We start from the raw sequence: 21696 nt of genomic DNA, 5'->3' as shown, positions 1-21696 counted from the left end.
GAAGTAAGAGGAATCGTAGAACGTGGAGAAAGTGGGTGGGTGGGGTAGCAGATAGATTCTTTTTCTTTGTTAGTTTTATTTCATTCTTTTTTTACGGCGTAAAAATATTTGATTTCTTTCTTCTCACTTTTTTAAATCTAGAACACGATCGGATGATTTCCAATCGATTCTTCACAAACGTGATTTCAATCTTTTTAGGTTCATTCTTATCTTACGTTTCTTTTACTTTTGCATGTTTTTCTTTTATTTTTCTTTATTTTTCATTGATTTTATTTTAATGTTAATTTTCATTTGATTTTTCTTTCTTTCTTTCTTACTTTCTAACAGGGTTGTGAAAGAAAAGTGTACAATTTTCTCTTCCTAAGGGTCTATTTTTATCTTGCGACCGCTTATGTCAGCTGTTCGATGATTGTCAGGCTTCTTGGTTAGCGGGACACACGCTTGACTGAAAGCTTTTTCTACGTCCCCTTTTTTTTTTTTCTTTCTCGCTGTTCATTTTTTCTTTTTGTTTTCTTTTCTTTTGTCTTTTCAACTTCTTTTCGTTCCTAGTTATAAATAATATGTACGTGTTTTTATTTATATACATACATACATATATACGTAAGGTAGATGCTCGAAGAATTGTTTTGCAGTATGACGAATAACGCGTGGACAAAAAAGAATTTGATACAACAATTGATATTTAGAGGTGAGAATTTAATTTTCAATATAATATTATATAGAATAGAATATAAATTGTAGATCATAAAACTGCAATCGAGTACACAATTATATGTGTAAACAACATTTAAAATTTATATTTGTTTAAATTTCTTTTTGACTATTAATATGCTTTACATATGTGTGCAATTTATAAAACAGTAATTACATATTCAAATTAATTTTTACATAACAATGTTACGTGCAATATATGCATATCTATTTTATGTAAAATATACATATGCAATCTATAAAAACGTAATTACATACAGAATAATAAATAATCAAAATCTACCTTTCAAACGAAAATCCGACAAAAAAAAATCTAACATTCATATATGTGCAAATTCTTGCGAATTACGAAAATATGGATTACATATGCAATCTACAAAACATTATAGTATAATTGCATATCAAATTTTGCTATTACGCGAAAATCCGAACAGAATTAAACATTCATATAAATGCAAATTCATATTTCGCTAAAATACACAGGAAATATGTTATCTATAAAAAAAAAATTACATATAAAAAATATATTTATACATAAAAATCCACAATCTACTCATTTAAGTTTCAAAAGTACAGAATTTTTATTTAATTAGTCGATTAAACGACTCAATTCTGTTCATTTTTTGTTCTCCCCACAAAATATTACGTTTCCGATCGTATATTTGATATTTCTTTATTTTACTTTATTTTCTTCTTCATAAAAAAAAAAAAAAAAAAATTTATGAACTTTAAGATATAATAAACAAAGGTAAATAATTAGAAATACAATAAAAGTTATTATGCGTTAAGCCATATTCTCAAGCAAAAATTATTTGATATAAGAAACGAAATAAAAATAATTGAAAAATAAAAGTAATTGGTTTTAACGCGATTATAAAAATTAGATTTCTAAGTAAAAGTAAAAGATTTTTATTAATATATATAAAAAAAAAAGGAAGGTGAGAAATACGAGAGATGAAATTTAGAATTGAAAAGAAACGGTCAAAGTAAGTAAGTAAGTACACGATCCGGCTATAAAGTTTTCATCACGATCTCTAATCGTTAGGGGAAAATGGGAGTGATAGGGGTCCAGGGGAGAGGGGGGAAGGATCCGTTAGGATAAGATTCCTAGGGATCTCGAAGAGTTTTCTCTTCTCGAAAAAATATTCTTTGCTTCTTTGAAATATTGTTGATGTTTTTAACGATAACGACGAAGTAACGACGATAAATTTATTGCCATAACTTTTTTTCTTTCAACTTTGCCTGATCTTTGAAAAAATGAACACAGTATACAGTAATTCCAAAAAAAACATTCGAATATCATAGTAAGAACGAATTTATGGCTTCATTTTTTGTGTGGTTAACACACAATAAATTATAATTATATATAAAAATATTTAATCTATATTAATTTATATAAATTTAGTATATAATAATATATATAATAATATAAAATAATATAATATATAATAAATATACATTATATATATATTTGTAAAAGAGAGTGTAATAAAAATATATAACAAAAAATTATTTATTAATCTTGATAAATATATATATAAATTATTCAATAAAATAATGTTATACTGTTATGTTAATAAGTTTTTTTATTTAATTCAGCTATTGAAAGAATTGCAATTTGTCAAATTTACCTATCTAATTCCTTCCATGTATTTTCAATGGAATTAAAGTCTGGTGATTGTGGTTGAGGATGAAAAAGATAAATAAACTTTTCTAATATAATAATACTTTTCTGAATTATCAAAAAATGAAGTAGAAAATAAATTAATCTTACTTATAATGTTCGAATATGTTGGGGATTTTACTGTGTATATGAATTCGATTATTCGGATATTTTTGTAGAAAATTTCTAAAATAAAGTGTCACGTGATTCGAAGATCATTCGTCTCGAGTTAACCCGCATTCAAGGGCAGGACGATAGCGATCGTGACCGAAGTTTAAATTGGAGGGTCCGCTACTTAAGATTCAGTTCCACAAACTCGAAAGTTCGGTAAAGCCTTACTAGAAGGGACTAGAATAGAAAGAGAAAGAGAAAGAGAGAGAGAGAGAGAAACGTTGAACTTTGTAGGTACTGCAAGCTTCTCGAGAAAGCGTGTATGACAAAGATAGAAACTTTGCGTTGCAATTAGAGGAGCATTTTCGATGGAATTCAATTAACCAACAGTATGCTCATATATACATATATATGTATATACATGTATGCAACAATAGGTATAGTAATTAATTTGCACAAAAATCGTCCATATATTTTGTTCGTCGAGAAATTCAATAGTTGTTTGAAAAATGAATCAAATTAATTGAAAATAATAAAGATTATTTCGAATAGGAACAGATTTACGATTATTTTATAAATAGATATACTAAATTTGTTTATATTTTGTCATTGAAGCATGAAATTTTTAAATTCATATAATAACTAATTAAATACTAAAAAAAACTATATTTCAATCTGTTAAAATATGAAATAAAACAGAATTACATACTTTAATTTGGAAATATATAAATTCATGTAAGACGAGTATTTCAAGTGTAGAATGCCTAATTATTTCATGTAAAAAGATTTAGATTTTTCATAAATTAATTGAATTATATATATTTTATATAAAATGATAACACATTTATAATATATAATAATATGATAGTTTAATTACTTATATGTAATAATGTATAAATTAACTGAATTATATATATTTTATATAAAATGATAACACATTTATAATATATAACAATATGATAGTTTAATTATTTATATGTATAATGTGTTATATATAAGTATTTCTTTCCACGTATAGACTGAGTTTATATTCCGTAGAAAATGTTGAAAAGAAATTTTCAAGAGTGTATGAAAAAAAAAAAAAAGAAAAAAAAAAAAGACAATGAGAATTTTAGTTGCTTAACTTTAATAAACGAAAAATAAAAGAACTATGACATTCAGCATAGTTAGGCACGAAACAGACAAGATAGAAAAATCGTAAAGGGAACATCTGAGAGACACGGAACAAGGTGGCATTTGGATCTTTGCCAGTGACCCACCGCCTGCTGAGTCACACTCTCTTGAAAGAGAAAGAAAAAGGAAGAAAAAGAGGAAAATATAGAAAGAGAGAAAGAGAGAGAGAGAAATAAAGAGAAAATGAGACATCGTCTAGAAAAAGTTAGTTGAAAAGTCAAAAAAAAAAAAGATAAAAAATACTCTAACAATGTTACAAAAATCCTAAAAGTTAATAAAAACAAAAGAAATCTACTTTTGTTATAAAACTAAGTTAGTTGAAAAGTTAAATAAAGGAAATATTATACTCGAGCAGTGTTACATACATTTTAAAAGTTAACAAAAACAAAGTAAACTTACTTTTCATATAAAATAATATATATACGTAACTTTTTGGAACTCTTTTTTTTTTCATTCTGATTGTGAGTCCAAGAAAACAAATTGGGTTACAATGGGTTTAATTACAAAAGAAAAAATGAATTAAAGAGTCCAAAAACAAAAGGATTTAAAATACTCCAGCAAAGTATTTCACAAATTCTGAAAAGGTAACCACTTCTTTTTTTCTTGTTAAACCAACATATACTATGAAAAAAAAATACAAAAAGAAAAACAGAACATTATTTTCTCTCATTCTGGCAATGAGCTTAAAAAAACACACACACACACATTGGTTTACAGTTAGTTAAATATTACAAAAGAACAAATTAATTAAAAAGTTACAAGGAAAAATTATTAAAATACTTTAAAACAGTGTTAGAACAATTCTAAAAGTTAATTATCTATTTTACTTTGTTATATATAAAACCAAGGTATTCTACCTAAAAATAAATACACTACTTCAGCTAATTTTTCTTTTCATTTTGACAATGAACATAAGAAACAAATTAGGTTACAATGGATTCAATTACAAAGCTGTTTGTCCAAAGTAGCTTTTGGCCGCGTAAAGGTGACCACTTCCAGGTGGTGTTACGTGACCGCATGTAAATCATCCGCAACACGCGACGCCTATACTATTCTCTTCTTCGTTTCCTTCCTCTCTATTTCCTCTCGTCCTCATACTAGTCCTCATACTAGTTCTCGTCCTTGTCCGCATCCTCATCCTCGTCCTCGTCGATGCACATGTTAACGTCATACCGTTAAACGTCGGTAACACGTGTCGCGCATGTAATCCATGACCTCTCGTTATTATACTTCGAGCTAGGAGTCATAAGCGTACATAAAGTCTTAAGTTTTCCTCATGTTTTACTACGTAAACGATTAGGTAAACGGATTTTAAACGATACCTAAGTAAATACACATATGGTGTATCTATATAAAAGTTGAAATCGTAAAAGGTAACCATAATAAGAGATATTTTTGATCATTATAAACGCGTACGCATGATTTAAACTGATTTTTGAGTTATTTTTTTAAAGGGGATCTTTTTAGGATTATAAAATTTTTAAAATAATTCATTTATATTTTAAGTGCATATATCGATTGTATAGATATTTTAATAATGGATTATATTAGAAAAGTTGACATTAATTTGATTTTTAATTTAATTGCGAAATTTATCCGCTAAATTGTAGATGCATTTTTTCTTCGTATAGAATTTTTCTAATTAGCATAATTGAAGTAAAAGGGAACAACAAAACTTACAATTTTCTGTAATTTGATATAAAATAAACATTATAGTAACTCATTGTTATATTCGAAAAAGTATTCAATTATTATTAGATTAAAAAAGAAAACAAGAAAAACTAATTATATTTTAAATCAACAATTATTTTTGTTTTAAATTAGAAAAATATTTATTTTTCACAAATTATTTCGATAGAAAGAAGAACAAAATGAGTAAAAATTTTCTTGTTAATTACGTCATCGGACCTTTAATAACTCCTTAACCACAAAACGTTTGTTTCCGTTTATCAAGTTGAATCTTTAAGAGATCGTACAGTGTTAACGATTTCCGGTGTGGTATAATAGTTATATACGTTATACGAAAGTCGAGTTAAAGTCGACGTTAAACAGACGCATAAGAAAGTAAGTAAGTAAGTATATATGTACCATAGGTATAGGAGTAAATAAAAGATGGCGGTGGGATGTGGGCGGGGAACGATATTGCTTCTAATAATCACGAACTCGATGACTAAGCATTAGACCTAGTTTCTTCGATCATGTGTACGTTTATAGAGATCAATAAGATCTTTTGTTGTGTGGTTATCTACTACAATTTTAACTCCTACATACAGTTGACTGCCAAAAATATTTGATCATTATAATAAGATCAAATTTATGCTTCAATTTATCGATTATTTATCAACCCAAATCTCATCCTAGTTAGTGTTTTTGACAATTCATCAATCTTAATAAACATATGTATAATTTATGTTACTATTTTCTCTGTTTTTTTTTTTTTTTTTTTTTTACGTCAATCATAGTAATTAAAAGAAACCTAAACACTTCAAAATTAATTTTCCTGATTTTTCCAAAAAGATAAACTATTAAATGAATTGTAAAAATAGAAAGATGTTATATTTTTTCAATTTTCTTTATTCCTTTTTCCTGTTTGCATCAAATATAGGAAAATCGGGTAAATGCGTATGAAAATAATCGAATCTGGTCGATCCGTAAACGAGGAAAATAAGTTTAGGCGTCATGTTTAGAGATGGGAAATGCGCACAACTGTCCTCCCCTTCCCTCCCAACCCCTCCCATCCCACCAACTCACTCCCTCCCTCTCTCTCTCTTTCTATCTTTCTTTTTCCTTTTCTGTTTCTCTTTCGAACGATCGTGAAAATCTCGTATCGGCACGGTACGGCACCCTCGTCGTCCTCCCGTCTGGTTCACCCTCCGACGTTAATCCGAAACGACGTAATACGTTTGGTACAGGCCATACGCTAATCCATGGAAAACGCGACGAGAAACGGAAATCGTTAAAATTCGACGGACCACAGTAAAAGCAAAAGCAAAAGCAACAGCAACTATAGACCAATATCAACATCAACATTAATCTAACTGACAATGAGTGCACAACGATATGGACACATTTGTTATTCAATTATTTTTTTTCTTTTTTATTCAATAACTTCACGCGAATATGTATTTTTATCCGTTAAAGTTGTATATTTCAGTTTATTCATGAAAAAACCTTAAACGAAATATAATTAAGGAAAAGTATATAAAAAGAATTTTCTTATACACTGAAATTAATTATTTTTAGAAATAACTAACTAAAATATGAATTCACGTGAGACGAATAATTCGAATGATGATAATAATAAGTATAATAATAATCTTGCATTAGTAATGGTGTAATAGTAGTAAAAAGGGGGAGGGGTGAAATGAAGTAGAGTATATGATGATGACAATAATATGATAATATTTGCAATAATAATAATAATAGTGAGTATGATGGTAGTCTGAGTAATGGCAATAATAGTAAAAGGGAAAGTATGACGTTTAGTGGAACATAACACTATGTGAGTACCCTAGAGTACTACAATTTAAATTTAAGGCTGAGAATATATATGAGAATATAAAAAATAACTATGTTTTTCATATTACACGCTTATAATCATTGTATTATTAATGCATTTTCTTTTCTAAATTTTTATATGTACACTATAAGTAAAAAATAAAAAAAAAAAATACTTAACGTAGAACAATATATCACCGATATTAAATGAAAAATTTTTAAAACAACATACGGTTTGTTCGAAGTATTAAAAATGTTAATAATCATTTTGAGGAAATCAATTTTAAAAATCATTCGCATAGACATTTTTTGTATCATTACGTTTTTTTCCCCCTTTAGATACACGTGCGACATATGCTTTTTTTTTTATATCCAAGCAGGTAGACAAAAAGGGTTCGCTTTTGCTAAATATGAGAGGGAAATGAAGGGATAAAGAAGAAAAAGAACGAGGCGGACTTTAGGGGGTTTCCTGAAAATAAAAAATAAAAGGATACAAGTTGAGAGTAGGTACTACCATCTCGCGTATCGTAGTATTTGCGTAAAAATGGCAGGAAAAGAATGGCAAGATAAAGAGGGAGGAATAAAAAAAAAAAAAAAAGTAAAGTTAAAAAATAAAGTAAAGTAAAATAAAATATCAAGTAAAATAAAAAAAAAAAAATCTAAAGAGAGAAGATGAACAATCAGGATGAATATTTTTAATTATAATTTTATTAATTTAATTTTTAATTTTTAAAAAACCATACCACCCCACCCTTTTATTCTATATTATTTTTTTCCTATTTGACTTAAAATTGATACAAAAACGAAAGAGTAATACAAATTGTGCGGAAAAAATAAAAATGCGCGTGCACACACACACACACACAACTTTAAAAATCAAGCAAAATAATGAAAATAAATTCGTTCCAATCCATTCCACTCTGTTGAATGATCAAAATAGAGAAGGATAGCTAGATGGAAAAAAAAATAAAAGGAGAGAGAGAGAGAGAGAGAGAGAGAAAGAGAGAGAAGGGTAAAGAGCGAAAAAGTTAGATGAAAGGTTTGAAAAGCTAGGAAAAGCTTTGTAAGGTCTCCACTGTTGTTTGTTAATCAATTACTCTCGCTCATTGTCAAAGCTCGTCGTCCTCTGTTCGTATTCGATTGGATGAATCCATGCGACGAAGGATGCGCGGTAAGCTGCCATACTTCACGGAAAATGTAGGATCAACGTACCTGGTTTTATGTTTTAGCTTTTTCGCTAGATATCCACCCTTTTTCAAATCCCCTAAAAAATCCTCTGACCCCCTAAAACCACCCAAACGTATATCCCCCTATCAACACCCCCAAACTACAACCACTACCATCTAAACTGTTAAATCTGCACTCCTATACCAACAACACCTCCTACACCAACACAATACTTCAACTTTTACAAAGTTCAGCGTCGCGCCTCTGTATGAGCTTCTGTACGCCCTTTGATGTCATTTTACAGACTAACATAAGAGAAAAAAAAAAAGAAATAAAAGAGAGAAAGACTGAGAGAGCAAAAACGCTTTTCAAAGTACGGATTTACCTACGCTTGCTTTCCACAAGCGACATGTTTTGCTATTCTATGCATTTACTTGGTACACAAGCGGCCAAACACCGTGTCCTTGTACTCATCGACAAGAACCAAGCCCTTTTCTCTCTTTAAAATCTATCTTTTAAGCTTTCTTTCTCCTTTTACATCCCCTTCTTTTCTTTCCTTTCAAGTACACTTTTGTACTTTCTCATACCTTTCGATGTTTTACCGACTACTACAGATTATTTCTTTCAATTTAAGATATGAAATGTACTTATTGGCAAACTATATCTTCGAATAGCTAGATCAGTATTTAGGTTTAACAGTTTAGTAATAATGTGTGCAATGGTTACGATAATAATGATGATATTAATCATCAAAATTGTAACGATATGGTAATAATTAGAGTAGTATGATGATAGGGTGATATAATAATAACAATCGTAATTAAAAGAATAACAATATTACAATAATGATGATAAAAATAAACTTATTAATAATATCAATATAATGTTGATATAATAATTATTAATATAACATTTTGTTTCTCTCTTTCTTCAAAATTTATCTTTAAAGAGCTTTCTTATTTCACATCATTTTCATTTTGTTCTTTTAAAACATCCCCTCTGATATTTGACCAACTACTAAAAATTATTATTGTCCATTTCAGATATTCAAATATAATTAGAAGAAGATAGAGAAATACATAATACTCGTGAGTATACCATTAATTTTTTTTTTTTTTTCATTGCACGTGATAATAAAAATTGAAAAAAAATGTTTTGATTTGTCGTTAAACGACTTGTATCATTAAATATTACAGTGTCACGGTTACATGTCGAAGACGCATCTTCGGCTTTAAATCTCTCGAGAGGATAATGAATGCACCACCATCGTATCAGACGAGTACAACGACTACTATAACGATGACTATGTCACCGACAAACGCAATACCAACACTACCAAGAGAAAGTGGATGACGAGGAGACACGAGGTGGTTTTGAAGAGTCCACCGACGACTAGACCGCTTGATTCCTCTGCTAACTGTGCTCATGCGAAAAGGGAAGAAACTTTAGAAAATAAAAATTAAAAAGAAGAAGAAGAAGAAGAAGAAGATGGATCGTAGAAAATCCATCCATTCCAAAGAGATAAATTCTTCTCAACCTGTGGGATAAATTACAACGAAGTAAGGATGAAAAAAAAAGAAAAGAAAAAATATCAGAAGGGTGGGACATGGTGGGTGGGGAGAGTGGGAAAGGGGCGAGTTTAATGGTAAAAAGAAAGAAATACGGAGTTAGGGTTTATTTACACTCACCCTCGTAAATCAAGCAAAATCTAAATTATAGAATAAGAACTGGCAATGAGAGAGAAGTAGGATGAGTGTGAAAGATTTGAAAAAGAGAAAAAAGAAAAAAACGGAATAAAATAGGGGAAAGGTAAGAGAGAAAAAGGGATGAAAAGAAAGTGCAGGGTTGCTTTCGAGCTTTTTCTGATAAACGCTGAGTAATGGAACGCAAATTACGTTGGCGCGACCAATGAAAAATGAAGAATCCTTTTCGAACGATTTACACCATCACCACCACCACCTTTCTCCCTCCTCCCCTCCTAGCCCTACCAACCCTTCCCCACACACCACCCCCCGAACGAACAAATGAGAAGATAATTCCGTTTAAAAATTGTTCGTAAAATCGATAATAACGATTAGGTTACTTCGATTGGCCGGTTTGAATTTATTGTGAAAAATTCTTGTAAAATGTGTATAACAGAATTTGGTTTTATTTTGATCTTCTCGAAATAAATGGAAAATTGTTGGGTTTTTGGTCGTTAAAAACGAAAAGTAATCGTAAAAAAGTCGAGGGTTTAGGAGAAATCGCGTGAGCGATTACGATGGCATTAAAAAACTTACTCGAGGAATACGAAAGTCTCTCTTTCTATTCCCTGAGCTCGCTTTTAACCGAGAAACGCATACATACACATACACATACATGCGCAAGTACAGATATAAACAGGGTGAGAGGGAGAAAGAGGAACAGGTAGGAAATGAAGGCTGGGTAAAAGTGCATGACTTTAAAAAGGACGAGTTTTTAGCAACCTACCCTTGACATTTTTACTTTACTCTCTTAATATTTTTTAAATCTTTTTCCTTTAGTATATGTATTTAAGTATATGTGATATATTAAGGAAATATATATAATATATATATATTAATACTTTATAGGATACACACATAATATATAAAAGTATATGGTATATATGTCAGATAAGAAAATTATTATTACTATTATTGTAGGGGGGTAGATTTAATTTCCAAAGATTCAGTTATTTAGAAAACATTTTTCTCATTTTTTTTAACTCAACTTTAAAAGGACTTTATGTTGACAACTAATTAATAGCAGTAACATAACCTCAAACAGCTACTACTCTATTCAAATGGGTACTATGTTAGTCAATGCAGTAGTGAATAATTACTAATGTCAACTTATTTATGGACTACTTAGTGCATACTAAGTGAGTGTAAATAAACCCTAATTGTATTGCTTAGTTTATACCAACATAGAATATTTTATATATATATATATTACATAATATTTTATATAAATATTGGTTTGTTATAACATAAATTTATCCTGTTTTCTGTATTTGAAAAAACACTCAAACATTTTTTTCACTTTTTCTTTTTTATATTTTTCCAAATAAAGAAAACAAGACAAACAAATGTTACAATCAAATATATAATTTATCTTATTATATTTTTGATCTCTACAATTTGTTATCAGCAACGAAGAAGAACAGAGTACACGCAACGTCTTCGAGGTTTCGTATTATTAATACGAAATCCTCGAAGGTGAAAAATTTCCATGGAAACGGAATAGGAAGTGGACAAAAATCAGATATATTTGATTCTTCGAAGAAAACAAAAACAATCGCTAAGAAAGGACTATTAAAAGTGTCAAATCTCGAAACAGTAGAATTCGAAGAAGAAATAAACGAGAGAAAAATGGCGGGTGCCGGTGTCGGTGGTGTTGGGATGCTCAGAGCAAGAAGGCGGGACGTCAGTGTGAAACCAAATAGAAAACTCGACCGGAAGTCCTCTAGGGGGATGATTTACGAGAACGAGGAACTCAGATTGAGAACTATTCATATTAACGCCGAGGTTGAACAAGGTAAGAAAGATTTCAAATTAGAATGAATGAACATTTTTTTTTTATTTATCCTTTGATCTAAGAATAAGTTTTATGCGTCTTACAAGAATGGTTTGGTGTTTTAAGAATTCATTTTTTAGCCATTATTAGACTCGATTTCAAATTTCTTGTTAGAATAAATCAAGATTTATATTACCATGACATCAAATACAATATTTAGGATTTTTAAGATTAGGAACGCTGTAATTTCAGTTGTTGTGATGTTGGATTTGATTTATAATAATTTTATCGTCACAATAAGAAATATTAAGTTGCACAGAAAGTTCGTGCAAAAATTTCAATTTGGCGGTCCAATAATTTTGTTGTACAGTGTTATACATTGTAAATCTAATAAATGGTTAAAACTAAATTGTTATATTGTAATGATGCGATTTTTGTATTATGTTGTTCTTAATAACAACATTGATTCATGCATAAATGACTTCATTTGATGCTACAATTAAGTATAACTAAATTTCATGTGAAATCGTGATTTTAATATACGGAAAGATTAACGATGCAATAATCGATCGAGTGAACCACAATGATGGCGAGTTCATATATGAACACGGAGACCACCAAATTTAATATAACACTAAATGCATCGCAGCAATTCAAATCACAAGTTCGAAATAATAATTGAACATTTTCTGTTCAATAGCTTTCTCTTTCATTTGATTTTATAGCAATTATTACTATAATTATTTTTATACAAAAACTTTATTTTATTTTATTTATTATATTATAACTTGTATCAAAACAGTAATACTTAATTACAACAAAAAGATAATAAGGATAAGGTCCGGTAATTTGATCGATTAGGATATAAATAAATATACATATTTAACAAGTGATAAAAGAAGAACTTTAGTCAAATTAACTTAAGGGGAAAATTTAAGTTAGGAAGCTGAAAAATGCACTAATTTATATAAATTTGTTCTTATTGTTAGTCCAACTAACATTGAATATTTTGAAATTTAAGGTAGAAATTACTGTATCTTTTAACAATAACAAATAATTATTTGCTCCCAAAAATGGTCGCATACAAGGCCATGTATGTGAGACACCATAACTATAAACGACAAAGCAAAATTTGATTTGGCTCGATAAAAGCAGTGTCTCACTAGAAGATCGACTTACATTAGAGTCGGTTGTATACTCTTGAGATCAGAAACCAATAGGAAATGAAATTTCGTGAGTTTGGCAGGTCTGGGTTTAGTTAGTTTGTGTACAGCGGTCACCTACAAATAGATAGAGCTCGCGTGGCAACGTATTCGGAGCTGCCGCGTGCCGAAACCGCAGCGAACTATTTTAGAAACTCGCTTGGCACCCACCAACTTTGTCCAGTCGACAAAGAGACTCGCCCAGTTTCCGTTATCGAGCGTCTTACGCGATTTATCTTCAAGAACAATAATAATAATCTATACGAAGTAATCGAAAATTCAATGAAATTATCAAACGTGAAGGGAACAATATCTAAAAATTCGGTTAGTATCGAATTTTTATTTTGGTGGGAAAACAAGTCGCCTAATTTCTTTTATCAAACATCTTATCTTCAAGAGGTATACTAATAGTTCGTATGAAGTAATTCCAAATTAAAGAAAATGATCAAAAGTGAAAGAGCAGTATCTAAAAATTCGGTTAGTTTTTATTGGATTGGAGTAAAAAGAAAGAATCGACAAGTGTGTTTAATCGGTTTACACACAGTTCATTTGAGTAAACACATAAAAAGGGGGTAAAATGTTTCGATAGATGAGACATTAACGGCGGGTACGTATAAATCTGTATTATTCATAGTCGTATATTAGTCATTCGCTTAAGATTGTTTGAAAGGACGTCTGACTAATTTTCGACACGATTACATTTTATGAAGCATTTGTTTATCAGAAATCGAAATTATTTGAATATTTTTGATCCCACGTGTAAATATAAACATATACCAATTCTCAATGTAGTATTAATAACATAAATTAGGTGTAATTATGAATAGGAATGTTTCATTATCGGATAATACCTAAAAAAGAAGAGTAATAAAGATAGTACGCTTGGTTATACACTCAAAAGATAAGAAGAAAAAATGTTTTAAGCTACGCACCGAGACATGGTTTATTGTTATTTCGTGTTTATGGCTTGCTTTCCGTTTGTGTGAGGGCACAGTTATAAATTTAAGTCTTGTGTGTTCGCGTGTCTCACGAATGTGACTCGCAAAGCTGGATCGACAGTAAAGAAAGTTGACTTTACTTGTCCAACCCGTTACTGATAAAACACTAAGACCACGATCGAGATCTAAAAGTGTTGGACAAACTGTGGCACGTGAATTGTAAACTGCTCTCACAATTATTTCCTTAGGTTCCTAAAACTTTTATAAGACATCCTAAATTATACTTTGTGGAGTCTATAATTGTTGTTTGTTCGACATTTAAAAAATAAACACTTTTTCTATTTCTAAGATAATATTCAGTTTTATTTGTTATTTTTGTAAACATTTGAATTAATCATTTTGATCATTCCAAAATTTATAAGAAATTTATATTATCTGATAAATTGGACAACCATGATCTATAAAAATGAACCAATGAACCAACGAGAAAATGATGGAACGAATAAAAGAAAAAAAATCTTTTCCAACTGGAAACGTAGCGTCTTTAATGATAGTGCATGTATGTATTGGACCCCACGCCGTGTTTTGAGAAGACCTTGGGTGAGCTGAAAAAGCAGATCAAACGTTCCACGACGTCGTCCTGTACAATTTATTTCTCTCTTAACGCGACGCAAACAGCATACTTTCGAGACTAATGGTTGTAGTACACCATGAGTAATATTGAAGAAGGAAAAAAAAAAGAAAAAAAAGAAAAGAAAAAAAAAAAACAAACAGAAAAAATTATCGTTTTATTTTAGTATCGTGTTGGAACGTCTTCATTTGAATTTACCGCGCTTGTAAAGAGAATCCGAACGTTTCAAATCTATAATTAGTTTATCCTGGTATTTAAATCTATTTTTCCTGTTATTTTATGATTTATGTGTGTACTCAAGTACTATTATTATTTTCTATGTAAAAAATTTCTACGTGGCAATTAAACGATAATGAAATTCAACGCTTTGATGGGAGTTTAACTTAAACACATACATACACACAGAGAGATATTGTTGATCGATCGTTATATGCAGAAATAAAAGGAAAAAAATAAAGAAAAATAGCTAACATAAGAATTGGCAAGAAAGAGAGAAAGAGAAAGAGAAAGAGAGAAAAAGCTTTTATTCAAGAGACTTTCTTTTCTTCGTGTACGCTGCACATTCGCTTAAAGTGCGACGAGAAAGAAAAAAAAAAAAAGAAAATAGAAAAAGAAAAAAAGAAAGTAAGCTATAGGGTATTTAAGCCGCGTGGGATAAAAACACCGAGCGATTAGAAGGAACGTTGAAAAACGCTTTCCGGACGATTTCGAGATGCAAGGGATGGAGAAAGGAAAGGAAAAAAAGATGCTCTAAACGAACGAACAATTGAACACACCCAACCCACCCTCCTTTTCAATTTTTTTCTTTTTTATTTTCTTTTTCTTTAGCTTCTACATTTTTTATATACCTTTTTTTTTGTCGACACACCCGTTAGAAAGACCAACGAAAAGGCCAGATGCCAGATTATGGACGATACTATCGGATACAAGTGAAAAACAAAAAAAAAACAGAGAGAGAGATTATTTTTGGTTGTTTTTAAGATACTTGACAGATCGCGTTAAAGCGTTAATGAAATATTTCTGTTTAAACGTTCCGCCATATTTATTAATGTTTATCTATGTGGGATGAGCACTTCCATGCCAAATACTTAATTAGGCATTCGTGAAGAGATTGGACGGTGGACCAGACAAAAGACAAGGGTTCGAGGGTGAGACTAGCAACCTACCCTTGGTAAAAATAATAAAAACAATAAAAAAAAATAGCTATTATAAAAGGACGAAGTCCTAATAAAAAGAAAAAGAAGATCAGATGACATGAAGCTTTAAGATGAACACTGAAAAACCAAAAAAGCTTGATGACAATATTCTGAGGACTTTAATGGATAATGAACCACTATTAATTATGAAGAATATCGGAAATAAGTTTAGCGTTAGTCACATAACAAAAAACGATACGTTCCGATTCATTGAAAATAATAAATAGTGTTTACGATTTTGTTTTTATTGTTTTGTTAGAGAAAAAAATATAATTTTACTCAAATGTGATAAAAATTTGATCTCACAAGAATATATTTGCATCTACGATAAAAGATATATTATAAAAATACAATGATTATTTTTTTAATTGTGTAAGTAATATTTGATTGGCCCTTCTTTTGCATCTTACATTAGAATACTTTTGATATGATTAGGTAAATATTGTGAGAGCAATTTTTTATATTCAATTATATCAAATTTTTACTTCTCTTAAATAAAATCAATATTAATTGAAAAATTGAATAATCTTGAAAATAATCCATTTTGTGTAGAAATCAATCGATTAAAACTTACAGTATAAATATTCTTATGACTTATTATATATATGAATTAGCGTGCACGTGCATGACGATTATTAGAACGTAAAACTTGCGTGCGTCTCGTTAAATCGTGCCTCGAGTAAAAAAAAAAAAAAAAGATTCTTCCACATGATATTGGAACGCAGGACGAGTTTAAAAAATAGTAGAAGAGGAGGAGAAGAGGGGATAAAGAGGAATAATTATGTCAAGTGGTACGATTTTTCTTCCTCACGTCACGGAACTTGCACTTTTAAAACTTTTCATGAGTATAATTTATAGCTATGTGTGTGTTGTATTCGTGTTTTTTAATGTATGTGTATTTTTGTATGTATATAAATAGAATTAATTGCATAAGAGTATGAAGAAAGCAATTTCATCTTTTAAAATCGTTGTCAACTTGTTTATTTTAATTTGAAATGGAACTAGGAGGAGATTAATTGGTATAGTTGTTCGCGTAAAGCATAAAAGCATGACATCATAAACTAAACTGATTGTGAAACTAAAGTCAGATCGTAGTTAAAGGAAAACAACAAGCTGATTGATAGAATTTTATTAATAGATTATCTAAAAAGGTTTAATTTGAAATTAAATTTAGATTGTGTTTGATGATTTAAAATTTCTTATTTCCATTGACTCTCTCTCTCTCTCTCTTAATTTAGAATAAGATATAATAGATAAGAAAATTTAATCGATATCTTTTTTTTTCTTTTTATCGATGAGCAATTAATATGAATATTTTATATATTTTAATTAATTAAATTTCAATGTGTTAAATCATATTTGGTTAAAATTGTTTAATTATACAGTCGTTCGAAGTATATTTATTGATATTTTATGAAATGATTTAAAAATAATTAAGTAAATAAATGCTCCAGCTTTTCTTATTTATAAAATAATAAATATTGTAATTTTAAAAGAGACAAAAAGTATTAATATTAATTAAATATTAGTTGGAAAAATTGGCAGATAATCAAGTTATATAATTCACCTAGTATAAACATGTTTATGTACATATCAATAAAAAATATAATAGAAATATTAATAATACAAAGAGATTGAAGCTTTAAAATGAATATTAATTGAAAAAAAAAAATTGAAAGGATAATCAAATAATACAAATTTACGGTTCTCCTTATATACAGATATATATGTGTATTAATAAACAACCTCATTACAGGGGATGAAATATAAAATATAAGTATATATGAGTTTCAAAGGGAAATTAAAGACATTTAATAAATTTGATGAACAATTTATTATGACCTTGTTGAACGTTTCGTCCCTTACTGGGGACTTCCTCAGCAACTACAAATTTTTTTTTTCTTTTTTATTATTAATTATGACTTGTTAAAAAGATATATAAACATTACAATAAATAAACTTTAATTTTTTACCTCGATCACTTAGTTCACTAAAAAAAATAAAGTAAAATATAAGATATTAAAAAAGTAAAATATAAGATATTAAATAGATATAATATTATGATATGAAATATTATAATTAAATAATTCAATTAATTATACATAATTAATTGATAATCAAGTTAGATAGTTGACGCTGTATAAAAGTTTATATGCGTGTTACCTCTCGTGACGCGATGAGGAAGAGGAATAAGAAGAAGGAGGATAAGAATAAGAATAAGAAGAGATAGCTTACGGAAGCAGAAACTGGTAGGGGTTTAGAAGGCTTTGCCAGTGGCGTTATAACCACCCACCGACTAGTTTTGCCCGGCAACTCAAAACGACTAGCACGTCCTCGTGCCCGAGCTTTTCTCGGTGCTCTTCGGTATCGACGAAACCGTAGAAACTTATCGACCATAAAAAGAGAGAGAGAGAGGGAGAGACAGACAGAACCAAAACGAAAACGAGAAAAAAGCACGAAAAAGAGAGAGAGAGAGAGAGAAGAAATTCTACTTTCTGCTTTCTACACTTTTGCAAGCTCACGAAAATCTGTAGAGGGGAATTCTTCAAAGCCAACTTGAAAGCCCGAAGCAAACATGGTGATCGATGTTTCGCTTTCGCGAAAGGGAACTCGAGCGCGTTAAGATGCATTTTTCCGTACCGTCAAACGTCATGATTCATGAGATCAAGAAATGAGAAAATGAAGAGAAGAAAGTTTATTTCCTTTGGTCATTTTTTATATGATTAGAAAGTAATCATAAATGTGAAGAATCATGATTAAAATAATAACATAATCCAAATTTTTGTTCGTATTTAAAATCATTTGGAAAATAGTGTTTATTTTGTACACGGTTGTTTAAACAATTGGATTCGATGACAAATAAAATGAAGTATTGGTCGTTGATTAGAAAACAATTGTTTGAAATTGATTTCAAAAGAGAGAATGAGGATTACGGAAGGTCATGAGCATAATGCAGAGAAGAGAAAAAAGTCGAACACGAAAGGATGAAAAGGGAAGTACGTTTGATTTTTCGATACTATTATTTTTCTATACTATACTTTATAAAGAAAAATCTTCATCATTTTTATTTAATTGAGTCAATATTATCTAATATTATTGATAAATATTTGCAATACAATAAATTTGTAATTTCGTTATCAATATTTAGTGAATTTAATAATCAGTGAATATTTTTGTGTGAGCATAAATTTTAATATATATGTAAGTATTTTAAATAGATTATAGAAATTTATAATAAGAACAGGGTTGCGTCAGTGTTGAGATCTAGGTTAAATTTTGGTATAAGTGAATATATATATATATATTGTTATAATTACTTAACTTTGATTGAAAATACTAATAAATTATTGGCAGTCATATTTATTAGTATAATATTGACCACTTATATTTCATACTGATATCCAGTTATAAATTCTGATTGTCTATATTTAAAATACTAATAAAATATCATATTCAAATATTTTACTTGAAATACTGTGAGAGTAAATTAATACATTTACAAATATATTTTAATTGAAATATAGTTTAGGTATTTATTATAATAGCACGTATCACTTATAATTCATACTGTTATTCTATTATAAATACTGAACATATATAATTATAATCAAATACTGACAAAGTATTATACTGAAATATTTGACTCAAAATATTCATAAAGTTTCATAAACAAATATTTTATTTAAAATACTAAAGATTTTAGTATTTATTAGTATTACATTAAAAACTTATTTTATACACTGATATTTTATTATAATTATCATATTATTTAAATAGACGATATTTTATATCGTAAATTGTATATATATATAAAATATATAAATTTTTTTTTAAAACATTGACACTAAATATTAAAAAAGAAAATAATAGTAATTCAATATAAATATTAGAACTTTCATATTTAAAAATTTTCTATTCATATAATTTATTCTTTCTTACTTTTCTCGTATTATTTTTTGTTGCTTCCTTTATTTATTCGTTTGACTCGTTTATACTTTTCATTTCTTACAACGACTCTCAACATTTACACACCGATAAAGATCTCTAATTACGGCAAGTCCCATTCTACCCGTTTAATTTTCCCGCGTCAAAGTTTTCGCGTTCCAGTCAACGTCGCTTGGGCAATGTTGAATTTTAAGCAAAAGAACTAGAAAGCTAAAAAGAGACAGAGAAACAAAGATAAAGATAGGAAAAAGAAAATGGAAAGAAAAACTCGACGGATCTTTTATAATGTCGCGAAAGCTAGACTACTCGTTAAGAACTTTTTCGGTCGAATTTTAAACAGTTACGTGCGGCAGGATTAAACAAGTCGTAATTTCGACCATGTTTTAATAGAACAATGTGTAACACTAGTAAAGCCAAACCGACATCAGTTTTTCTTCCATACATATACAGACACACACGTACATACAAAAAAAAAAAATAATAAAAATTAGATATAGAAACATACAAAAGTTTATACACGATATAAATCTTGTCACCTGATTATCTTTTTCAATTCTTTACAAATATTTACAATTATTATTAAAAAAAAAAAAAAATCTTTACTTTATATATTTGTAATGTTATTCTAAAAATTCGTATTATTTATTTCTAATCTTTGATAGAATTTTCTTTAATGAAAATAAAAAGGAGGTATCCTTTTTTTTAGAATATGCCATTGAAATTATCGGTTATAACAAAGAAATACATTATTCGAGAAAATTTCAATCTCTTATAAATATTTAAATGCTATATTACCATTATTATCACAGTTGTGTAAATCAAGTCAGAAGATAGAAATATAATTTAACATCATGGGGGTCACAGGTGACTCTCAATAAAATAAATGTATTATACACGTGATTACACACTTCAATTTATCTGTTCGAAATAATAATTCAACCAAATATGTAACGCATGAGATAACAAATTCCTGATAAACCATATAAAATTTACGTTATATTGAATATATTCAAAAAAAAAAAATAAAAAAGAACGAAATAGATGATTGAAAACGTTTATATTGGACAAATTATATAACCTGATTATCTTTCAATATTTGACAACAGATATTTACAATAATAATTAATAACTAATATTCCAACTCGTGATCAATGTGTTTGCAATACTTTTACTATAAATTTGTATTAATTACATTTTTCAATATATTAGATAAAAAGTTGTTTATTAAAAATAAGAAGAAAGCATCGTTTTCCTATAAATTAGTTTTCTCTCTCTCCCTCTCTCTTTATTTTCTTTCTTGAGTTTCTGAATAATACGTAAAATCGTTCGTTGCGGGGTAAGGAAACTTTGGATAATGGATAAAACACTTTCCACCCTCAACCCTCTCTCTATCTTTCTCTTTCTATCCACTTACCTACTCCCACCCACTCCCCCCTCTCAACTCTCCTTCCTTCTTTCTTTCTTTCTTTCTTTCTTTACCTCATACTCTTCGAGCAGTTGTTACCTCACGGCGACGTTCTATGGAAAAACTTTTTAATATCTTTCCTCTCGTTGCGTAAGAAAGGAAAAGACAAGATAATCGCCACGGGGCACCAGGTGGATATGAGTTTCGTTGATAGAATCTGCGTAATCTCACAATGTTCCTTTTATACTTATTTCCTCCTCTTCCTTCCTTCCTTCCTTCCTTCTTTTCCTTTTTCATATTTTTTTCTTATTCATTCTTTTACTTTTCCTCGCTTAGTGTATTGTACGATTAAAATGAGTGCTACGTTTAGGACAAGTTCAAAACGAATGAATCAAAAAAATGAGAATAGTATAAAGAATGAGAGAGAGATAGTATATCTATGATGAAATCTATCATGAAAGAATATCGAAGAAAAAGAAATATAAAATGTTCAGTGAAAAATATAATACAATTTATTATATTAATAAATTATTAATTATA

At 29.0% G+C, this 21696-nt stretch overlaps 2 protein-coding genes across 4 annotated transcripts in view; one reads left to right on the top strand and one right to left on the bottom strand.

The window, feature by feature from the left end:
* The window catches only part of LOC106786823 (tyrosine-protein kinase transmembrane receptor Ror), a 208999-nt gene that overhangs the window by 124348 nt on the left and 62955 nt on the right, over positions 1-21696 (bottom strand). The gene's annotated exons all lie outside the window — the stretch shown is intronic.
* The window catches only part of LOC106786824, a 26198-nt gene continuing 13873 nt past the window's right edge, over positions 9372-21696 (top strand). Inside the window, exons 1-3 of one of the 3 annotated variants that reach the window (XM_014748623.1) lie at positions 9372-9411; positions 9520-9882; positions 11474-11860. In XM_014748623.1, the coding sequence (XP_014604109.1) occupies positions 11695-11860 (166 nt within the window). In that variant the 5' untranslated portion in view covers positions 9372-9411; positions 9520-9882; positions 11474-11694. Of the gene's footprint in view, positions 9412-9519; positions 9883-11473; positions 11861-13251; positions 13366-18098; positions 18803-21696 lie in introns of those variants that run through there. The other 2 variants (XM_014748626.1, XM_014748624.1) reach the window with 2 other exon arrangements.

Source organism: Polistes canadensis, unplaced genomic scaffold (assembly GCF_001313835.1).
Source record: "Polistes canadensis isolate GaletaPanama2010 unplaced genomic scaffold, ASM131383v1 scaffold_84, whole genome shotgun sequence".
In the NCBI taxonomy this organism is placed as follows: domain Eukaryota; kingdom Metazoa; phylum Arthropoda; class Insecta; order Hymenoptera; family Vespidae; genus Polistes; species Polistes canadensis.
Note: the sequence above shows the minus strand (reverse complement) of the source record. Positions and strands in the feature narration are given on the sequence as shown.